The sequence below is a fragment of the Larus michahellis genome, chromosome 4 (assembly GCF_964199755.1).
Source record: "Larus michahellis chromosome 4, bLarMic1.1, whole genome shotgun sequence".
Taxonomy (NCBI): Eukaryota; Metazoa; Chordata; class Aves; order Charadriiformes; family Laridae; genus Larus; species Larus michahellis.
This window is the reverse complement of record NC_133899.1, coordinates 21,303,976-21,326,516: the sequence shown is the minus strand read 5'-3', so window position 1 is coordinate 21,326,516 and position 22,541 is coordinate 21,303,976. Positions and strand designations below refer to the sequence as shown.

Below are 22,541 nucleotides of genomic sequence, written 5' to 3'. Positions count from 1 at the left end.
TCTTGCACACTGGGCAAAAGGCACAAGCAGAGAACCTGACTAGCTAGGAGTTCAAAGGTTGTTTTTCTTTTTTTTTTTTAATTATCAGGAGAGTTCACATTTTAAGAAACAAAATTTGTTTCATGAAGGGAGTTTTCATCCTGAAAATGCAGCTGCTGAGCTACATCTCCTACCTCTTCAGAACAGTGCATCTGAAGCTGGGGATCCAGCCGATAATCAAGAGCTGATTCCTGGATTATCACTCGAATTTGGTCCTCGCAGTCTGGAGAGAGACGCTATTAAGCAGAGAAAGTCATTAACCCACTCAGTGACCATTATTTTCATAAATCAATCATGTTGCGTTTTAAGCTGCATATTCTTTAATAGTGCTATAGGAGTCTAAAAACTCATTTCTGTACAGGCTGTTACATACATTGAACACACCGCAATTTCGATTTGTTACTCAATGACTCTTTCTCATTGGCATGCAGCAGCTCTACTCACCTGGTCTGCGTATTTCAACTTCAGGCATGAGATGACTTGTCCTTCCAACTCCGTATCATCCTTGGCCCTATTCAGGATATTTTGGCAGAATTTTGGTATGTCTGCTTTGCACGCCTTCCTGAGCACTGGATTTAAGCGGTAGTCTACCCGAGAAAGATGACAGAACTTCATCAGAGTACACGTCTCTCCAGATTACAGAACACAAGAGATTCAAAAGACATTTGACAGAAGTTTCCTGGGTGATATTGTACCATCAATGAATTTACTTTGGGGGAAAAATAGTATTTTTTCACAATAGAATTTTAACTTGCGAGGTAAGAGCTTCAGGAATAAAGTGGATCCAGTAGCACACGTTGACCCTCAAAGAACTTGACTGAATAAAGTCAGCGTGTGCACTGACAACCATGAAGGAGAGTAAAACAAAGCAAATGTTGTTTCAGCCACACGGACCACTCAACAGCTCAGGCAGGCAAGTTAAGGGTTTTTTTCAGAAGACGATACCTGTGTTCTGTGTAATCTGGCGCTTGGTAATCATTTGCTTGCATTTAGGATCCATCACTTCACTGTTCTTGTTTTGTTTCAAACACTGCAACATATTTTTTGAATCTGCCTCTGGACAAAACCGCTACAAAAAAAAAGAACACAAAAACCCCAAATTTCATCACTGAGCACTTGGAAAAAACAAAGCCACAACTATATTAAAAGAAGAGAATAACCACCTGCCCCATCCAGAGGTATACCGACACATTCCTTAGCCCCAACACCTATTAGAAAGAACAGTGCTCTCTCTAAACTGACTATGGGCATGAATATCTCTGCCCACGGACTGAGCACTGAGCTGTACAGCCTTGACTGACTTCTAGGCACCAGCTTGTGCTGGCAGTATCAAAAGCAATACGCCTTGATTTTCTATTCTGAAATTACAGCACGCTTTGCAAAAAATACCCAGCAAGTTAAGCCTCATACCCATCTACTTTCCCGCCCCTTTATTTTAGAAATTAAAAAGGGAATCTTAAGTCTATACACATACTGCTGTTCTGCATAAATGCTGGCTGGACAAAGCGATAGGTAAAGACTTCATTAGTAACACTCAGGAGAAAGTAGGACCATACAGAGTGAGAAAGCAGAGAAGAGCTCACTGATACTCATTTGCCCATTCCCACCCTGAATGAGATAGTCAAAAGTGAACCAGCTTACCCAAAATTCAGACCAAAGTACTAATTTCTTTTATTAGAAACTAATTCTGTGAGCGTAAGATAAGGCTGTTGCATCTTTTAATCCTCACCACTTTGGTGAGATTACAGGTATATTTTTTTTTTAATTATGAAATTGCATTGGAAAGCAATAAATTCTTGAGGTATTCTGCTTCGGCCACAATAGGGAGTCCAGGTACTGCATACGGACCACACGCACTGGTGTTTCAGGGCTTGCAATTCTGGCTGCTGTGCAAGAGTGTCTTGTATTAACCCGCACTGCTGCCTTCCACGTGGTACCACCTTAAGCCAGCATTGCTCATGTTAAGTTTTGCATGGTTTTGCCTGCTTTATCAGTTTGATGAAAGTCTGTGTGCATCAGGTCTGCAGCGAACTGACGATGTTACTGCTCTCTGTAATCACAACTTCTTCACCTTTGCTAAAAGCCAACCCAAATCCAAACCGACTAGATGAAAACTGTATTAAACAGCCTCAGCACAGACTTCCTCCTTAATTCTGCTGGCAGTTGGAAAGACGGATTTATCAGTGTGTGGACTTTGATCAGATAAGTAGAGGAAGTAAACTTGAAAGAGAAGAGCCCTGAAGAAACCTCAGCATGATGTAGAGTTAAGAAACTCATTACTTTGCAAGAAAGCAATCATACTTCTGAAACAAGACAGCAGTATTGTTACAAGCCTTTATAGGAACCTCAAAACCGCTTATAACCCAACCTCACTGTCTTAAATCAGCACGCTACCGTTACCTTGATCATCTGCTTGCAGACTCTCATGAGCGTGTAGTCCAGTTCTGGATCCATCATCTCCGTCTCCTGCAGTTTAAACACTTTCTGGTGGCACCGGGTACTCAACTGCTTCTTGATTTCTTTCAGGCATTCGATAATCTACAACCCAGTATGACAACCATTACAGACACATCGTTAATATGATCCTGTCATACGCTGCTCAGAACACACAGCTATGTGTTCCCCTAATAGCCATCTTCACCCGATTTATGCAGTTAAGTTCCCAATGTCTAGATTTTATCAAAAGTCATTACCAACGCTTATTTCCAGGACTTGCTTTAAGCTCATCTTTTCTCACAAAGATTTAATGAGATGAAGAGGGTCACCTGGACTTACTCCAAAACCCCAAGCCTCATCTTGCAGACATTACACCTAAGAAATCTTTAGCAACATTCACAGTAACCAGCTGCTAATAGCTTAAAACTAGCATTAGGAGTTCATTAACTGAGGAACAAACTGCTCACAGCAGCGCATTCACCCAATAGCAGTGCTCGTGAACCAGTGGGGAGAAAAAATTATGCTTCAAAATACCAATGAAAGATTTCAGTGGTATCAAAATGAAAATCTAACACTGCACTCACAGGGGCAAGAGTGGTTTTCAAAAGTTTTCTGAAATGAAAATACAAATTAAATTGTAAATTATTAATAAAAATCCATTACCTGAGCATTGCCATAGGGCACGTTTTGGCAGTAGTTCTTGATGTCACTTTTACAAGCCTCATACAGTTCTGGTTCGAGTCTGATATCCTCAGTCTGCAGGATAAATTACAGTATGAAGTAGGACACTAAAGACTATTTTATTTTGTTAATCTATTAACTAGAGCCCTCTACTCACAAAAAGCAAGCAACTCTCACAACCGGCAGGTCAGATTCTTTGAGTTTAAGGGTCTGGGGTGTGAGAAGTAGGAAATCAACCTTGCAAACACATGCAGGCTTTTTACACTCAAGGAAGGGTTTAAAATGAACTTAGAACTGCCAAGTTGTTTCCGCTGTTCCTCCTAAAAGGGCATCAACACAAGTGTCCCAGACAGCTAAAATCTTTTCATGTTAAAGTTAAAGGACATATTAATAGCCACTCGTTTATTGGGTGACCTGAATGAAGTTTCCTGCTTTTCATGACGCCCAGCATTCAAATTCTTCCGTACAAAGGCAAGAGTGCTGTCTCTCCTGATACGGGCCTAACTTAGGGTGAAGCTTTAACACTCCAGCAGCATCTACTGGCCAAAGACCTTCGGAGTTTATTGCTGCAAGCACTGCAGTGGGAAGCCGAGAGGCAGCCCTGCCTACTGGAACACACACTACCCCTGTTTATCCAACTGAGCAGCTTAGAGCAGCTGGAGGCGAGTTGCTTCATCTGTGCTTGTTTCCTCAGTCTGTAAAATGAAGCTTTTATTCTCTCCTAGAGGACTCCGACAACATCAGCATGTGCAGCACGTTGCTCTCTAACACTAAACATAATCACTTCTAGCTGAAATTCCAATGACCATTTAGCTTGCCTTAGCCTTCATGAGACTATATTTAAGGCATTAAAGTAGACAATCATTACTTTCACCGTGAAGGGCAGCTGAGCCTCGTGTTGTAAGAAGAGTGAAAAAATAAATTAGATACAAATGAGCTTCCTTTTTCCCCAGGGTGGACAAACTAGGAAGCTTTAATTCAAGGACCTTGCTAGCAGAGCGGGAAGAAGAAGAGTTTCATGCATGTTTACCATCTCTAGCTCCTCAACACGCAGCTGTTTGCGGCACTTCAGAGAGACCCTGTGTTCCTTGGCATCCTGCAAAGTATCATTGCGCACAGTTGTGCTCAGACAGATCACTACATCCACCCTGCAGAAAAGAAAACAGCTTTTTACTCATACACCCTTCACTTAGACCAGCCAAGGCTGGTGGTGGATCACCACATTGAAGAAAATGACCCCAAAAATCCAAACGCAACATAAAGTCCTTGTGCAGCTATGCTTGCTTCTACCCTGGGTACAGCTCTATGCAGAGTAACTGGATCACAATTAAAACCTAAATGCGATCCTATCTAATTGGAATCTAGATTAGCAGCCAGGAAGATATTCAATATGCCACCACACTCCTGCCCAGGAAGACCTCTGCTCTTAAGTCACATGAGCACTTTTGAAAAAGCTTTCCTTAACTCAGAACTAGATGAAGGTGAACACCTACATGATACTGCAAACAATCCTTCAGCATTACGGGAAGGGCATTTATATCATAAAATGCAAATAGTCTTGATATCCACCAACAGGATTGACCTTGTGTGTAATTTAGCCTTACGTCATTGCAGTAGGCCATTAAAAAAAATCCTTACACTGAAATGAACAAACCGGCTAAAATAAGCGGGATGTCTTCCCTTCCTAGATCAGCAAGTGGAACAACGGTAGCCTGCACCTTAGAAGATGATGAATCTAGCAAGGAAATCAGAAAATCATAGGGTTGGAAGGGACCTCTGGAGATCATCCCGTCCAATCCCCTGCCAGAGCAGGGTCACCCACAGCAGGTGGCACAGGAACGCGGGGCTGGTCCAGGCAGGGTTGGAATGTCTCCAGAGACGGAGACTCCACCACCTCTCTGGGCAGCCTGTGCCAGGGCTCTGCCACCCTCACAGGAAAGAAGTTCCTCCTCGTGTTGAGAAGGAACTTCCCATACTCAAGCTTGTGCCCATTGCCTCTTGTCCTGTCACTGGGCACCACTGAAAAGAGCCTGGCCCCATCCTCCTGACACCCACCCTTTAAGTGTTTATAAGATCCCCCCTCAGTCGTCTTTTTTTCCAGACTTGAAGAGACCCAAGTCCCTCAGCCTTTCTTCATCAGAGAGATGTTCCAGTCCCCTCAGCATCTTGGCAGCCCTTTGCTGTCCCCTCTCCAGCAGTTCCCTGTCCTTCTTGAACTGGGCAGCCCAGAACTGGACACAGCACTCCAGATGCGGCCTCCCCAGGGCCATGGCAGAGGGGGAGGATGACCTCCCTCCACCTGCTGGCCACACTATTCTTGATGTCCCCCAGGATGCCACTGGCCTTCTTGGCCACAGGGGCCCATTGCTGGCTCATGGTCATCCTGTTGTCCACCAGGACTCCCAGGTCTCTTTCCACAGAGCTGCTCTCCAGCAGCTCAGCCCCCAACCTGTCCTGGTGTAGGGGGTTATTCCTCCCCAGGTGCAGCACCCTACACTTGCCCTTGTTGAATTTCATAAGGTGTCTCTCCACCCAACTCTCCAGCCTGTCCAGGTCTCTCTGCATGGTGGCACAGCCTTCTGCTGTGTCAGCCACCCCCCCCAGCTTTGTGTCATCAGCAAACTATCCCTTCATCCAGGCCATTGATGAATACATTGAACAGGACTGGACCCAGTAGTGACCCCTGGGGAACACCACTTGTCACTGACCTCCAACTAGACTCTGTGCCCCTAATCCCGGCCCTCTCAGCTCAAAGACATCCTGGGTCACGCAGTCCGCTAATCGTAATCATTAGCCATTTTCAGAGGAAGAAAAAATAGAGGACAGGCTTGTACGCAAGAGTAAAGCAGAAGTAATTTTAAAGAGTCAGACAATGCCTCTACCTTAAGCATCTGCTGAACAGTCACTAAGGGAAAACACATAAAACAATCAGCCTTTAAAGGAAGTCCAGCATTTGCTGCCCTTTTGTGAAGTATTGTATAAATACGTAATAAAGTTAACCAGATCACATTGCTGCTTGGTCAGGTACTACGCACTTTTTTTTGATGTTGGGGCAAAGCTTCAGCACATCCTCCTTGCAAGCCATTTTAAACTTGTATGAGAATCTAAAATCTTTCATTTGAACCTGCAAGAGAGAAATGAGTTAAAAAAACCAAAACCTTTGGTCACCTGGAGAGGGAAAAAAAAAAAGTAAAGTTCTGCCCAAAAGAACCCTTGTTGAATTATACAATCAGCAAATGCTTTTGCCCACAACTTACTAATGTGGAACGCTGCACTGCTACAGAAGGTGGGACCCTCCCTACCATACACCAGGAAGGAAGAAGGGGGCCTGAATAAGTCATCTCCAGAAGTGACCATTTATGACCAGACATTTATGAACTGCCTGAATTCACAAGAGCACTTTAAATACAGCAGGAAATCAATCTCAAATAGCTAATTCCTGTCAACACCCTCAAGGAACAAAACAGGCTTCCATTGATAGCAAAGTGCTGCTTACCAGCTGGAAGTGAGTAACTCCGATTGCACATTTTTCATTCATTTCCTTCTGGTGTTTGTTCTGTATTAGACACTCCATCAGGTCCCCAGAATCAATCTGGTTATCTGCAACCTCCTGAAGAAGAGGTGAAAGGCTTAAAAATGAGCCACTCTTCCAAGTCATGATTTTTATGCTCCTGGAGCCCACCGTGACCAGGAAATAGTGGAACTTACGGTCCCACTCTCTACTGTGAGCTTACACCCACTATTAACTGACCACCCAAGAGTTGTACCACACAAGTATTTATAGATATAGTTCAGAAAAGAATCATCTCAGGCACACGCCCACTTCAGACTGAGGAGAACATACTGCAGACACTCAATGCTTACATAAAGTAGTACAGTTAGATGCCTTCACCACTATGTAACTACTCAATCCCACAGCAATGTGAGAAGTTATTTCAGCAATCCCGAGCAGCTGCACACAGTGGGGCAGCAGGACGCACCGCTCGCGGGCGAGGGGGAAGGAAAAAGTTTAGGTTTTAACCCACTCTAAAAAGAGTGATTTTTCCAATTACAAGACAATTTGCATCTTCAAACTTTAGCTTTTATGCTAGGGCTCCGATAACAGCAGAAGCACTAGATGGAACTAAGAACTTCTGTTTTATAGAATCATAGAATTGCCCAGGTTGGAAGGGACCTTTCAGATCATTGGGTCCAACCATCAACCTAACTCTGACAAAAACCATCACTAAACCCTATCTCTAAGCACTGTGTCTACCCGCCTTTTAAATACCTCCAGGGTGTTTTTTTAATTAAAGACTTTTGTAACTGCTTATGTCTGATTTTACTTTTGAAGAGTGGAAAGTACACCAAGAACTAATACTAAAAACCTCTAACCTTTCCCACACAGTGTTTTTCCCCCAGATATCTTCACACGATTACAGAGTACTCACATGACAGAATGTCTGGATAATGGGCTCACACGCTCTCATCAGCAAGGCTTCAATTTGAATGTCCTGCAGAAAACACGAAATATTTCATTTTCACAATGAATGGACAAGAAAAAAGGCTCTGATAAAAACCCTGTGATAACAAGTTAAACTCAACCCAGTTTTCAGGATGTGGAAAGATGCAATCCAGACAGCTTTACCCTTCCAGTTCTGGAAATCCTAAGGTTCACTCCTGCCAACAACGTGGCAAATGCAAGACAAGCCTTACAGCTTAAGGGAAGAGCCTGGTCTCCACAGAAACTCATTGCTTGGATATTTCAGCCAACCTTCACCCATCTGGATGCTACAGCACTAGAAATCACCTTACACCTAGGCAGAGTTAAAGATTAATGATAGTTCTGAACAAACCATTTTGTAACCACTGGAAGGAAGTTTTCCCTAGGGCAGAATGTGAATTTTAAGAGATACGGGGAACAGCTGGGGGCAAGATAATCAAATATGCAGCTTCATAAAAGAAGTAAAGCTGCTGACCTCACTGAAAACCTCCAATGATGCAGCTGGCAGTTACGTCTTGCAACATTTGAGACAGGGGGAGGGAAGTTGCAATATGGTACTCAAAACTACTTGAAAGCAAGACCCAAAAAACGAAGTCCCATGACCTATCTTGACTTGTACTAAAGATAACAGCGTTGGTTACCTGTGCAAGAAATCTTAGCTTCAGTACCATAACCGATTTTAAAGGAGGAGAAATGTCATCACCAGCCTAAAATCCCGAACCGTTGTTCAATTCTCCTCCTCAAGAACCCTACGTGAAAACTTACATCGTACGGGTCAGAATGGATGGTCTCTGCTTGATCCCAGAGAGCTCCATTTCTGCAACTTCTCTAACCTCACTTTTTTTCCATCACTATCAAAATGACATGCTTAACTAGACATGTTTGACTATTCCCTTTACCCCAGGTTGCAAATCGCTCACCTCAGACTCCAGCTCGGTGAGGTTTCCCACTATGTCTCTGCAATCAGACACCAAATCATCAAGATGGTCCTGAAGGCATTCCAGCTCCTAGAAAATCAGGTATTTTAGTGTGTGATGCAAGAATTTGAAAATTTGGGCTTGAAATATTGTTAACGCATGTGAAACTGCCGCCCTCCTTGTGAAGTCCTAAATCTCATTTAATCCCACTCCTCCTAAGGATGTTGGTCTAGGATGTTACCGCTTGTTCTCAAAAGCTGCGTGATGTGCTTCCACTTCTGAAATACCACATTTAATTTGCCCTTCGCATAACCCTAATGAGACGTTAATTAGCCAAACTACAACCTATGATGGGCACTTGAAAGAGACAATGGCATATGCTCTACTGCATCTGCTGTTGAATGGCTCCTCCCTGACAGCTCTGCTAGGGCACAGCAATTTAACACAAGAGTATTTGTTGAAATTTTGTTAAGTAGCAGCAGATGTTAGTTCAGTTCTCTATAAACACAGGAAGCACGTCAGTATTTGCCAAATGGAAATGGGATAAAGTTTATGTGGGAAATGTCAAGCTTGTAATAGAATATTCCAAATAAGAGTCAGGGTGGGGTGGGGTTGCTTCATCAAAGTACCTCTTGTTAACTACCCCCTTCCTCCTCATTCCACTACGCATTTGAGCCTACTGAAGCCATGCAGTAGGTGCAAAGCTTCTTTGTATCACCTCTGTCTCTCAGTCTAGTGTAGATTACATTTCAAACTGCATCCATTTTTAATATACCCTCAGGTATAAAGAGACAGCTAACAACAAGATGTTCCTTTATCCCCTTTTTTGCCCATCCCACCCCTCCAGCTCTGCAAACGAAGCTACTGTGCACAGTACCTGCCCTGTCTCCGTTTTTTCACTGCACCACTTCCCTAAGTCAATCATGCACTTGTCCTGGAGGGTTGGATCCAGCTTCACGTCCATGGCACGCTGGTGGAGGATCCTCTGCACCTCAGCTCTGCACTCTCGCGATAGCTGCAAAGGCGGCAAAGAGCATTTAGCATCCGGCAGCTCTAGAGCCGTATAATGCAAAGAAGATGTTGTCAGTTGACAACGTACTGAGAGTGACCACAAACACTACCAGTGACCCCAGAAAGTGCAGAAGTCGGCCTGTACTGCTCAGCATGAGCCTGCTGGGACCCCCACAAGAAACCCAGGCTCCAAGAGAGTTTGGAGCTTTTTCATTTAGTTTGAATGGAAGGCTCCTTTCATTCCGCTAAAATAAATCTTATGTTCTTGAACTTTCACATTGCTTTTGAAATGAGATGTCAAAGCAGGTCCCTAGATTATCTCACACATTGCCCCCTTCACTCAAAGCTACAGGCTGCTTCTGAAGAAGCAAGTCAAACCAGCTCGTGCCTTCAACAACAAAAGGGAAGCCCAGAATAAGGCAATATAGTCCGGCTGTAATTTCTTGTCAGCACCCCGCCCAGCAGAACATCAGAGCCAGCATTTGCCAAGACCGAGGAAAAAAACAAATTGTAGAAAATCAAGGGATACTTGTATGGTGCCTGTCAGACCTAAAACGCACCAGTCAAAGCTTGAAACGTCATGCATTTAAGAATCCAAAGCACTAGAAGTCACCTAGCATTTTGTGGACAGCACTGGAAAAAAGTACAGATCTAATCCCTGATGAGTTTGCTTTCAAACACTAAATTTCAAAATGACAGCCGCTCCCCCTTAGCCTACTTTCCACAAGAAAAATACATTTAAAAGCCTTTTCTTTCTCCGATAGATTATTTGCAGGGTGGTTATTGATTTCTTTGGTCAGCACTAATATAAAATGGAATTAAGAAGTCTCAACTCAGCACACTAAGAAACTGCATTAAAAAAATTATTCCTAAAAGAGAGATATTTTCAGTCAATACTTGACCTCTGCCACAAAAGACTTTTTAAATCAAGATGAAGAAATTAATTTTTGAGCCAGGCCATTGTGTAAACCCACCAACTCCTCGGGGCTGTGTACACTACAGCGCCAAAAGAAATGGAACCAAGTACCCAGCTGCTTTCAAGGGAGTGCCTTGATAAAGGCACGAGAGGGCAGCAAACTTGGAAAGAGTAGATCTAAACAAAAAAACGTGTGATTACGGTGGATCTCCAGATTGCAGGGTGGTAAGCCACATCCCCACTGTCTTCTTTAAAGGCAGCATAAGCACATTTAGCAGTTCAGTATGCTCCAAAGAACTGAAAGGTGCTTTATATCAATAGGAAGAACTTAATGGAGTATAATCTGAAGTTGTATTCAGACCAAAACTTAATTAGAAACAGCCCAGGAAAGCTGGGCTTGGAACTCCTTTTTGCGTAAAACCAATTTTGCAGCTATGCTAGCTATTTACAAGTAATCACATTCCTCTTTGGAAAGACAAGGGGGAGGACTTGCGCTGTGTCTGAACAGATAGCCATACCTTGTTGTCAGCACACAGTTCCCCCTGCGGGCAATTGTCACATCTTGATGTGGCTCTTTTGCCTTACCAGAACAACATAGTCCTTCAAGGCACATTTGAGGAGGACCTGTGCACCCGGAGCAGTGCAAGTACCACCTATGGGAAGTGCTTTTACGTAGCTTTTGCAAGTTCTTGCAGTTTTAGCACAGGGTGTCCAACTTCCAAACGTACGTGCAACCCTTCTATCACAGATCAAAGAGCAGTTAGTGGCACTCACCCTCCTTCCTTGCTCCTCTGTGCGGTACGCATGCCTGTACAAGCAGGAGAAAACAGCCCCTGGAGGCATCAGCTCACTAGTCTCATTCCAGCCATGGGTATGGCAGAGACGGGAGGCATCTCCCTGACACTTGCGGTAAAGGACTGTATCCAATCTGCAAACAGAAAAGTTATCACTAGCACTTTATTTAAGCCTTTAATGTTTTTCATATTCTGAAATGCTTTTGAGGCAGAAAAATCTACTTCAAATTTCACACACCACCACATCATTTAGCAGCGGTGTCCAGCCAATAGGTGGCAAAACGCCTGTCGCTCAACTTGGTGTCAACTCCCCAGTCTTGCAAAAATACACAAGTATCTTTAATTACAGATTAAATCTTCAACAGTTCTTGAAGTGCCTCCCATTCTCTTCTGCAGCATGCCAGCCAAGTGCTGACACATGAGAAAAGAAATCATCTCCTTGATATCCTAAAGCAGCAAAAAGACAGGTACCTACCATGTCTTGCTTGTATAATACCTTACGTGTACGCTGTACTGGTGCCATTTTGAAATGCCAGTTTCATAAAAATCCGAGTTAGATAAATTATTGTCTGCTCCAGATTTGAGCTAACTGAAGACTCAGCATCTCTTGCTTTTGCATACAAGGAAACTGCAAGTGCAGATCACTTAAGATGACATCTAATTATATTAAAACTAAGTGAGATATTGCCGACTTCCCAAAATGGAAACTTCAGATTTCTACACCACTTTAGTAGGCAAGCATCAAGTGATATTAGTGGACACAATTATACAGATAATAAGAGTAGTAGGAAAACCCTTTCTGCTCTGTGCATCTGTCCTAGGCGCACAGTTAATATAACAGTTTTTATAAGCCCGTTCTAGGAAACAGTGGTTAAAACAGGAAAGATGAGCTAATGTTGCCCAGCCTGCAATATTAATTATCTTTACCCCCAGCAAAATGCAAATACTCAGTCTTCCTTCTTCCCATCACTTAAGTTTGTCTCAAGTAATGAATTACCTGCTGGAAACATGGCACTGGCAGGAGAACCAGCAATGAAGTGAAACAGGAAGAGGAGGAAAAAAATATTAAGTATTCTTGTCTACCTATGGAGACAGTTATTGAGATAAGCCCTAAACTCTCTGGTCCATGAAGCCCCATGTATTTTAAGGGCAGAAGATTCACAGAGCTTCTTAACAGTCAGCTCTTAACTACTGGCAATGCTGCCAATAGGTACAGCTGCACATCGGATTTTCTTAATGTTTGATTTGAATACCCTTTGCAGTAATCAAAGCCCATGACTTCTTGCCTTCCACTAGTGACCACACCTGTGGTTACTGACAATAGTTATTCCATTTCTTTCTTGCAGCAACCCCACTTGAGGTGCTCTACCTTCCTCACCTCTCAGCCTTCTTCAGAAGAAAAGCCAAACATTTATTTTTTCCTCACTAGTCACGTTTATCAAACTGATACTCTCCTCATCTTAACCCACTCAGACACAAGGGGCTCTGTATATATTTAAAACAAAGCACTGCCATCTTTGGATGCGGAAGTTGGAAAAGCTGTGCTCCAAAGGGAATTACATCTGCTCTGCAGGCTGTAATCACAGCAAGAGAATTTGAAAAGAGGCAGAAATGAAAGCAGGGAGCCTCTCACACAGTGGTTCTTTGTTATACTTATTAGTGTGGTTTTCTTAACTCCCCTGTTGTAGCACTGAGAGCAGATAAAGCTGGCTGCCACCTGCACAGAAAGTGACCTTCAACTTCAATATGGCCAGACAGACTTCTTTAATTAAAGATGCATTGAAAAATTCACAGCTCAAACTTGAGATTATTTTGGGGCTGCATCATTTCTAAGTAAGTACCTGATTTAAGTGGGCATCGCACTTTTTCCAAGCAGCTTTTCCTTCTATTGTTCTAGACAGGCATTAATGCCCTATAGACCTGGCATCACAGAAGTCCTCTTTTGAGCAAGCATAAGCTATATCATTTTACAGGGAACTGCTAATCCATGCAAACCCTAAATACAAGCATCAAGTGAGGATACATTGTGTTTTACAGTACTCACTTCCAATCACGAGATATAAAATACTGGAGCTCCAGAAGCCTGTGCTCACAGTCCTCTACCATCTTTTCAGTGTACAAGTGCTCCATCAGGCAGGAGAGAATCCTGCGAACAGAAGAAAAAAGTTAGGCAACAGCCCGTTATTATCATGCTGAGTTTTCTTGTAACGTTGGTGTTGCCAAATCAGTCTTTCCATTGAACTGTAGATAAGACAGTCAAACACAGTGAAGATCTTTCTCTTCCTTCAAGATTACATCTACAACAACCGCATAGCACGTTTGTACCCTCTTAAATCCCATTGTTTTAGCTATCTCAGCAAGTCTGATGGACAAAATCATAAGGACTATTTTATATAAAATCTGGATCAGGAGACAGTATATGTCACACCTGAAGACTTGTCCCTGCAGCATGGGTTTGCTTAACTGGCCTTTCAAGGCCTGTTACTTTTCTTTGTGACAGCACTAAAGACTTATGGCGTAAGAAAAATTAGCACATCAAATGTTGCAAATTTAATCTAAGCACCTGAGATAGCTACATCCTTCACCAGTGGTAAACCTGCCCTGTTACAAAAATACTAGCTTGCTTATACAGCAAGAACGAAGACAGAGCTTGGTTAACACCTCCAACCCTGTACGAGTTGCTAGTTTGGAGCCCATCATTTCTGGACAGGTTTTAGTATCTATATTGGTTAGCCACACAATCTTCCTGGATGCCCAAAAGAACCAAAACCCAGCTGTCACTGAGAGCCACCTACATTGGATCTCCAGACCGTATGTGCTTGCAGGCAGTCTGTATAACCGATTCACAGGCCTCATTCAGCGCGCGGTCAATGCGGTAATCTGCACCAGGGTCAGTTTCTTGAATCAGCGTTTGGAGCTGGAAGAAAGGAATTGCGTATAGGAAAACAAATTATAATGATCAAAATGAGAGTGCTTACAGCTTCTCGGTGTGGCAATTCTACGGCTATAACTGCACTACCAGGTACGACCTCTGCTCTCCAGTTGATTATTTTAAGCGCTTGTGCTGCCAGCTCAATTATCAGACATGGGAGTCCAGCGCTGCTGAACCCTAATTATCCTTATGAAGCAGCCCAGCAGCACCGGATGAGACCGGTCGCATACTGTAGGTCAACTGTAAACCTGGTCTAGTTATATATCAATTTATAAAACAGAAATGCTAAGATTTGAATATTGTATTTCTGATCCACCCTCATCCCATAAAGCTGACGACACTAAACATACAAATTTGTCACCTTTCAATGAAGACTATCTACTGTTCCAAACTGAAAACCAAATCAATGTTTAAAGACCAGTTACCTAACTACAAACAAAGCTTAAAAACATTTTGGAATTGTCTAGAGAGGACGCAAAAGTTTCACTGAAATATGGGATAAAGTGTCCTGTTCTGCCGGCCCATGAAATATCATTTCCGCAAACATGCCTGCTCAAGCTTTTGGAAGGCAGGGTAACCACAATTTGGTTGATAGTGCACAATTTATTATTTGTATGATATTGTTTTTACCTTCATATATACATGAAGGTAAGGGAATTTGGGTACATCTCAGTCTCAACCTACAGGTTTGGGAACAAGAGTAGCTTTCTGGGCCACAACTCAGCCCAGGACCCCCACAGCCCACTTCACATAGGGCTGGTATCATCATTCGACAGGCAAACATTTTTAGCTGACAAATTTGGAGCAAAATAAAAAAATAAATTAAGAAAAGAGAGCTTGCTTAGAAGACAACTGCAGGGTGACATCAAACGGTCTATGCTGTTAACATCTTGACACACGCTTAATGATTTTTGTTACTAGCCCCCAGCCCAACTAAGTGAAAAGCACAGCTACAATTTTATCCTCCATCTTTCAAAGTCTGCACCTAAACACCATCCAGGAAACTTTGAGGGGCAAAGCCCTAACATCACAAAACAGAGAAGAACAAAAGAAAAAAAAGCATCCGAGAGCTGTAGAAAATACAAGCTAGAGCTATTTATCCAATAGGAAACCTGTAATCAAGAGAACAGACCCAGACTGCCTGGGAGGAACACAGGATTTCCTGCAACTCGCTCTTGGCCAAAGTTAATTAGGCCCAGCCTTGGTTTCTAAGGGATGCAGGCAGCTCGGAAGAGCACTGCCTAGCAGGCACAAGCTGTTGATTCAAAAATTCTTGGGATATTTTCACTAAAGAATAATAATTAAAAAAAGAAACATTTACACAACTCTGAAAGTAGTCAAACAGAAGCCAATACAGGATCCAGTTGATAATAGGGAGCCATACCTTAATCAGCAGGAGAAGGGAGAAGTGGTAAGTCCTTCGCAGACTTCAAAGCAAGAGTCAAAGCAAAAAGGAGAAGAATACGGTGGTGCTGCTGGCACACACACCCAGCCTGCATGGACGGGATATACGCGGCACATAAAATGCTTTATGTCAGATGTTTACATATGAAAAGGGATCAAGTACGATTAGTGGAATTCCTCCCTTAAGGACAAACGGGTGAACTAAAACCTCAAACCTGACACTTTCTTACACACAGGGATTAAATCAACTGGCCAGAGCACTATATACGCAGGATTCTTCCTCACGTCTCCGTTTATGGGGTATTTGTGTTGCCATATGGTGCACTTTGGCCTCTTCCACTTGGTACGACAGCTGAGAAGCACCAGCTCACTTCCCAGTCGCTCCGCCCTGTACTGGGCATTCCTGCAGGATTCCCAGTCCCAATCCTCAACCCCGTGCAAGATGTGGAGCAGCGAGCCAGCTGCCCTGACTGCAGGGGCGAGGGAATCATTTGGCACTGGTGATAAAAGCGAAGGTTTTATAGGATTTTCCTCCCTCTCATAACAAACCCTTGCAGCTGAGAAGCAGCCGGATAACCTTTATAATCCTCTGAACTTTTACCCTGATACGGAGCTAAATTTACAATTCACTAACAATTTATTGGCTGTATTAGAAATCGGAAGCAGAAAAGAATCTGCCCTTTTAGCAAGGATTATAGTTTTACATGTTCAACATAAAAAGCAAAGATGAGACCAGAGCAACATAAAAGCCACTCATTTGAAAAACAGTTTGTCAGCAGCTCTGGTATGAAATATTGCTTCCACTAAGTGACACCATAGGGGCTAGACGCTGCCAGTACAGCTGTAGACCTTCTATGTGCTGATGCTCACAATTAATGGACACGCGTATCTGCTGTCTGATGACCTACAGCACCGCAGACCCACCCTCCCTATGCGCAGGATCTCCATCTTTGATGAATAACGTAACAACGATATTTGCAGAAGACCATTTAATGACCAGAAGACACACAAGCTGTATGTCTCCCCAAAGCAAAGAAGAGCTTGTTTTACAAGGGAAACATGCTCCTGAAGTAGTATCTCATTCTGATGGTGGGGTTTTTTTCTTAATAAAAATACATAAAATCATAGAATCCTCTAGGTTGGAAGGGACCTTTCAGATCATCAAGGCCAACCACCAACCCAACACTGCCCAAACCACCACTACCCCACATCCCTCAGCACCACGTCTGCCCGGCTTTTAAATACCTCCAGGGATGGTGGTTCCACCTCTTCCCTGGGCAGCCTGTTCCAAGGCTTGACAACCCTTTCAGTGATGACATTTTCCCTAATACCCATCCTAAACCTCCCTTGTTGCAAGTTGAGGTCATTTCCTCTTGTCCCATCGCCTGTTCCTTGGGAGAAGAGACCGACCCCCCCTGGCTGCACCCTCCTTTCAGGGAGTTGCAGAAAGTGAGAAGGTCTCCCCTCAGCCTCCTTTTCTCCAGGCTGAACACCCCCAGCTCCCTCAGCCGCTCCTCACAGGACTTGTGCTCCAGACCCCTCACCAGCTCCGTTGCCTTTCTCTGGACACATTCCAGCACCTCAGTGTCTCTCCTGTAGCGAGGGGCCCAAAACTGGGCATAGTATTTGAGGTGAGGCCTCACCAGTGTCAAGTACAGGAGCCCCTAGAGAAATACATAAATAGTATAAATACTATCCTTTCTTTCAGAACAGGCAAAGACAAACTGCAAACAGCCCTTAAGAGGGCACACTGCCAGAGCGTACCTGCGATACACTGCGGGGAACAAGGCCTTAAGCCTACAGTTAGGCTACGTAAGGCTGACCAAACACCCAGGAGTTGTTTCAAACTTAGGTGAACTGTTTACATTACAGAGAAAGCCATCGTTCCTCTACCATTTTACAGACCTTGGGCATTTTGGCAAGCTCACTGATCAAAACCGAGACAAAAAACCCACCGAGCTCTTCCATGTTTTGGGTCTAGGCACGCCTCTTGCTCAACAGCGAGCAGTGTCTCACATGTGAGATCATCCTGGTTGAGGTGTCACGAGAAATGAAACCGCTCAGATCAAGAAATCTGGGTGTCAGAAGGTTTAAGAATGCATTTCATTGACAGTTTTAAGTACAAAGAATCACCCATGTTCCTCATGCAGGAAAGGCTACAAGCAGATGCTCCTGCAGGAAAATAACCATGCAGGTTCTTCGGTTATGTTTTGTTGTTTTGGGATTTTTTTGTGTTGTTTTTGGCAGATCTTCTATTCAAAAGGCAAGCAGAATCAGAGCAAACCTTGACAGACAAGACAGTAAGCAAAACCAGATCCAAATCAGATGTTTTCCGTTCCAATTTCCTCAAGCAAACAGCCTAGGCAAGCGTGCCTAGAAGCTGGTCGTACAGCTTCTACAGTGAAGAATTTCAGGACTGCTTTGGGCTAGCCAAGAAATTAACATACTCGATTAGCGTTACCTATCGATGCTACTAAAAGCACAAGGACACGAGTTTTTGACTCCACATAGAAAAGACAACATGTGGAGATGGGCCCAAAGCTCTGCTGGGACAAGTCCAAAGCAACCCTTTTTCCCCTCTTTTTTCACAGGTGATAAGGTAAGAGATGCCAGAGACCACTAGTTCCACCACCAACAGCCACATCACAGTTACCTGAGAGCATTAGCATCATGTTCCTGAAATAAGAATTGCCCAAGAACGTCAGAAAGCAAGGATCAGCAGTCAGCTTTGGTCTAGCTGGACTTGGGCTGAAGCCATGTGGACCAAGCCAAGGAGGTAAGGAAGCAGGAGATGGCTGAAGCAGCCACCCTAGTTGCAGATGAGGAGCCATTGGAGGTACAAAGTGACAGGAGCTCTCCCCAACATTACACTGTAGACAAAAAAAAACCCCAATCCGAAACAGTCCATGCTCTTTGATGCAGTCTGTTTACTAGTTTTCAGAACTCCCAACATAGCTCAATCTTTCCGCCACGAATGAATTTACCGAAGCTGCACTTCTGAGACATCCACACATCTCAAAGACAGAACTATACTGACACATGGCAACAAAGCAGCCGAGAAAATCAGCTTCAGGAAAGCATCAGCGGCTCAGCAGAAGCATACGCCAAAAGTGGTCTCTAGGTATGCAAAAGGAAATGAAGCAGCTCCTGCTACTAGGAAGGGATGGACCTCTAACTTCTTCATCGTCTGCCATATGGGCCAATCTCGTACGACAGGCAAGTCTGAGTCTCTTGCACAAGTATCTGGAAGGGTTTCAGACAATATTCTCTTCCTGACAAAGACAATTTACCTACCATAGAAGGTAAAAGCAAGAAGCTCATTCTAACACAATAATTTAAAAGAGAACAAAACCAGTGACAAGCTGAGACAACCATTACCATTAACATATAAAAATATCAACAATAAATGATTTAGTACCTCAAAAGTCGCAGGCAGCTATATAATAGCACCATGCCAGTCCTCGGGAACACAGAGCATTGCAACATTTATCCTATTCTTGCATTCATCTATTTCCTCTTGCCCATAAAAATACAGACAAATCAATTCTATTTTATAAAATCAAGACTTAATTTGCCCCTGCTGTCTTGAGAACAGAACATAGGTCATTCAACTTGCAGGGGAGTCATGGTCAAGCCCTGCTGCTTCATCAACTTATTGCACAAAAATAAAGCCGAAGCCTAAGTATAAGAGAACTGAAAAAAAAAAAAAAAACCCTATGGATTTCTACAGACATTCTTTTTCTCCAGAAGTCTGAAATCTCCTATCACTTTTGGGGGTCCCCAACCTTGACTTACAGCTTGTTCTGAACGTGCGCTTCATGATCTGGCAGCTATTCCCAAAATGAACTTATCTTCTGACAATTTGCAAATAATCAAGTTCTGAGGCAGCGAGTTCAATTTCATATTTGAACAGAAACAAGTATTCAGTTTTTCACAGTAATGTTGCAAAGCCTAAGTCACGCACTACAGCTCACCGCAGAAACGACTCAAACTGTACAGCTGCTGCACCAATACACCTGGTATTTACGCAGAAAAAAGCTTTGTCACAACAGCATCCTGTGCTTTACAAAAACTTAACAGATATTAATATATCTTTGAATAACATACACAAACTGGCAACATTCTGGGCTCAGGCTTTAAGCTATATGTACATGGAAAAAGGACTAGAGTGGTTCCATATACTGCAGGAGGTCAAGAGGATACATCTCCTCCAATTCCTACATCAGCACTAACACTCATAGCCATTTTTGACATTGATGTCACTTTTCCAGGCTCATGGGTCATTAAAAGCAGGTACTAAGTACAAAAATGTAATACTACATTGAAAAGCACTAATGAGTTTGAACAAATATTAAACAATTGCTTTCAGTTGAAAGAAACTACAAACAGGATGCACCTGGACCAAAACGGAGTTTAAAAAAAGGCAAAAGATTCATCCTATTTTAAAAAGGTATTTTGGAGAAGAATGATATTTCCTTCAGTGGCTGCAACTACGACAACGTGCAGCAGTATGCTGTGCCTACCTGTCCCTGAAGTTTCATTTCCATCGTTTAAGCTGAATGAGACCGCAGAAGTAAAACTGAGTGGAAAGGTGTTTTGAGAAGATTTAGTGCTTTTCCAAGGACAGGGCATACGGTGAAAGGGGAAGGAGAGGGCATGCTTTAACACTTATAAAAAAGCAAGTTTCATATACCTTGCACCCAGGAGAGAATTCCATGGCTTCAGAGCTGCTGGAGAAGAACTACTGGAGATCCAGTACAAAATCCAGAGCAAAACAATCCAAAGCGTATTGAGTAAAAAAAAATATTAATAAAGCACTGCTAGATACCAAGTTACACTTTATATCATGACAATTACACCACTGCCTCCGGCATTCCCTGGTAGCCAGCAGAGCCAGACTGCCTTCAGTAGAATCTCCATCGCAAGGCAAAATCTTAACAGACAATCAGTGCTTCTCCCAACTGAGCAACCTAGAAGCAAAGGCATGGAAAAGCATCTTACCGCCTGCTGACAACTCAGCCCAACGTTTCCCTTTTCGCCCCGTACTACTTTCATCAGGCAATGCAGGGTGCGACCCTTCCGATGCAGGCCTGAGCAGTGGTGTTCGATCTCCCCTCGGCAGCTGAGGATGATTTCTGGGCTCAGTGAAAAGTCTTCCATCAGCATGCGCCGGTAATCCAACATTTCACCCTGGCACTCGCTGCTCACTTGTCGACCTGCGCCAAGAGAAAACAACGTGATTTAGTATTAATGCTTAGCAGAGCCCTTCCTGACCTGTGCTACCATCGCATTGGAAGAACAGGGATGATGTCCACACTCTGGGCAACACCAGGTTGCAACAAGTCCTAGAGCAGACATGCTGGGGATTAAACCAGTTATGGTAGGTACCAGCATTTAATTGAACCCGTAAAATAGTCAGTCTACGGATTCAATACATGAATTTGAAAAAAGGTATTCCTGAAAGATTAGGAGACTCTTGTTTTGAATTTCACATTCCAGGAGGTGCTTTTGAAGAACAGCTGAAAACGCTCAGTAGATCTGCAGTTCTGTGGTACAGGTCAGCTACTCCCTGTATGCTCAAAGGAAAGAGAAGTGACCTCTGGTAATTTACCAGCTTGATATGCAACTGGGGGAGGAATTTGTCTGACAGCAGGTTAAATACTATCTGAGGAAAAGGTTTTCTACAGCAACAGCACATACTTGCTCAGGAAACCAAAAAATCAGATTAGAATACGTTACCAAGAGTATATCCAGAGCGTGTAACAAACCAGCTGCAGTCGTATAGAAATCTAGCATTAATAAATGCTGAGATCTGCTACAAGCTTTCCTACAGTCCCATGTAGAATGGTTTTATTGAGTCAAAAGGAACATGTTGGCATTTTTGCTAGGCGCTCCCACAGCCCTCTGTCACAACCTACTCACACATGTACAACGCCCTGCGCCACAGAGGTCCTACACACCAACAGGGGCTCCCGGGCACTGTAACAGAGACACGCAGAGGTGTGGGGAATAATTATTGCTCCTCCTGGGCTAGGCTTTGTGCACAAGCCACATGCTGCAGAACCTGTTCCACCACAAAAAGTGGAAGTTATTAACTGAACAGCAGTTTTCTGCATGTAATTCAGGAAAGCACCTGCCCTACCACAGGCGGAAGGGAGGGAAAAAACCAACCTACAACTTTTTCCACAAACAGGACACACCATTGCCACATCAATCAGAAGCAAGGAGTCATTCAAACTCACGAATGCACAGATTGCTTATGGCCTTTCCCTCCTGCGCCAGGGGCACTGCAGCATGCAGCCCTGCTGCTGAATCAGAAACCACCCAACTGCATGTTGAGGGGAAAACCAAACAATACTCCAGTGCAGATCTAGAGGATATAACATGTCGTCTTACACGTTACGGCAATTTCACAGAGAACCTCTAGCATGGTCCTGCTGCACAGGGCCTTCTAATGCCTTTTGGACAGCCACTGGTGCTAGGACATCTCCAGCCTACACTAACTTAAATGAACAAAAAGAATATTCTCACACTTACCTTCCTTCTATATAGGAAAAACTAGAGTTAGAGAAATTAAGCCAATTACCCAAGCTACTGAACTGCAAGGAAAGACCATTACTTACAAAAGACAGAGGACTGAGTATCCCTGGCTTTCCTTGAGTGATGATAAACAGGTTCTCTATTCTGTTTTAACCTAGTAGCATATTTAACACTTACTACATAAAGGAGGAAAAAAGCTGCTTGAATTCACAGCGAATAGAAGGATTTGCAATTACACACCATCGGTCCAAGTGGGATTTGCTATTTTGCATTTTAAACTTCTTGCCTCCACCATAAGAGTCAGCATTAGAGGTTTACTCCGCTATTCTAACCTTCAAAGTAAGTGATGAAAGCATTACAAAGAGGAAAATTGCCTCTGAACCAAAGT

At 43.4% G+C, this 22,541-nt stretch overlaps 1 protein-coding gene across 1 annotated transcript in view; it reads right to left on the bottom strand.

The window, feature by feature from the left end:
- GLG1 (golgi glycoprotein 1) overlaps nucleotides 1-22,541 on the bottom strand; it is an 84,955-nt gene that overhangs the window by 4,766 nt on the left and 57,648 nt on the right. The window contains exons 8-22 of the mRNA XM_074583276.1: nucleotides 20,615-20,829; nucleotides 14,073-14,194; nucleotides 13,322-13,423; nucleotides 11,258-11,411; nucleotides 9,434-9,571; nucleotides 8,560-8,646; nucleotides 7,587-7,649; nucleotides 6,653-6,766; nucleotides 6,192-6,280; nucleotides 4,187-4,304; nucleotides 3,139-3,231; nucleotides 2,440-2,577; nucleotides 985-1,108; nucleotides 484-626; nucleotides 174-275 (exon numbers count right to left, since the gene is read on the bottom strand). Of these exons, the coding sequence (XP_074439377.1) occupies nucleotides 174-275; nucleotides 484-626; nucleotides 985-1,108; nucleotides 2,440-2,577; nucleotides 3,139-3,231; nucleotides 4,187-4,304; nucleotides 6,192-6,280; nucleotides 6,653-6,766; nucleotides 7,587-7,649; nucleotides 8,560-8,646; nucleotides 9,434-9,571; nucleotides 11,258-11,411; nucleotides 13,322-13,423; nucleotides 14,073-14,194; nucleotides 20,615-20,829 (1,802 nt within the window). The remainder of the gene's footprint in view (nucleotides 1-173; nucleotides 276-483; nucleotides 627-984; nucleotides 1,109-2,439; nucleotides 2,578-3,138; nucleotides 3,232-4,186; nucleotides 4,305-6,191; nucleotides 6,281-6,652; nucleotides 6,767-7,586; nucleotides 7,650-8,559; nucleotides 8,647-9,433; nucleotides 9,572-11,257; nucleotides 11,412-13,321; nucleotides 13,424-14,072; nucleotides 14,195-20,614; nucleotides 20,830-22,541) is intronic.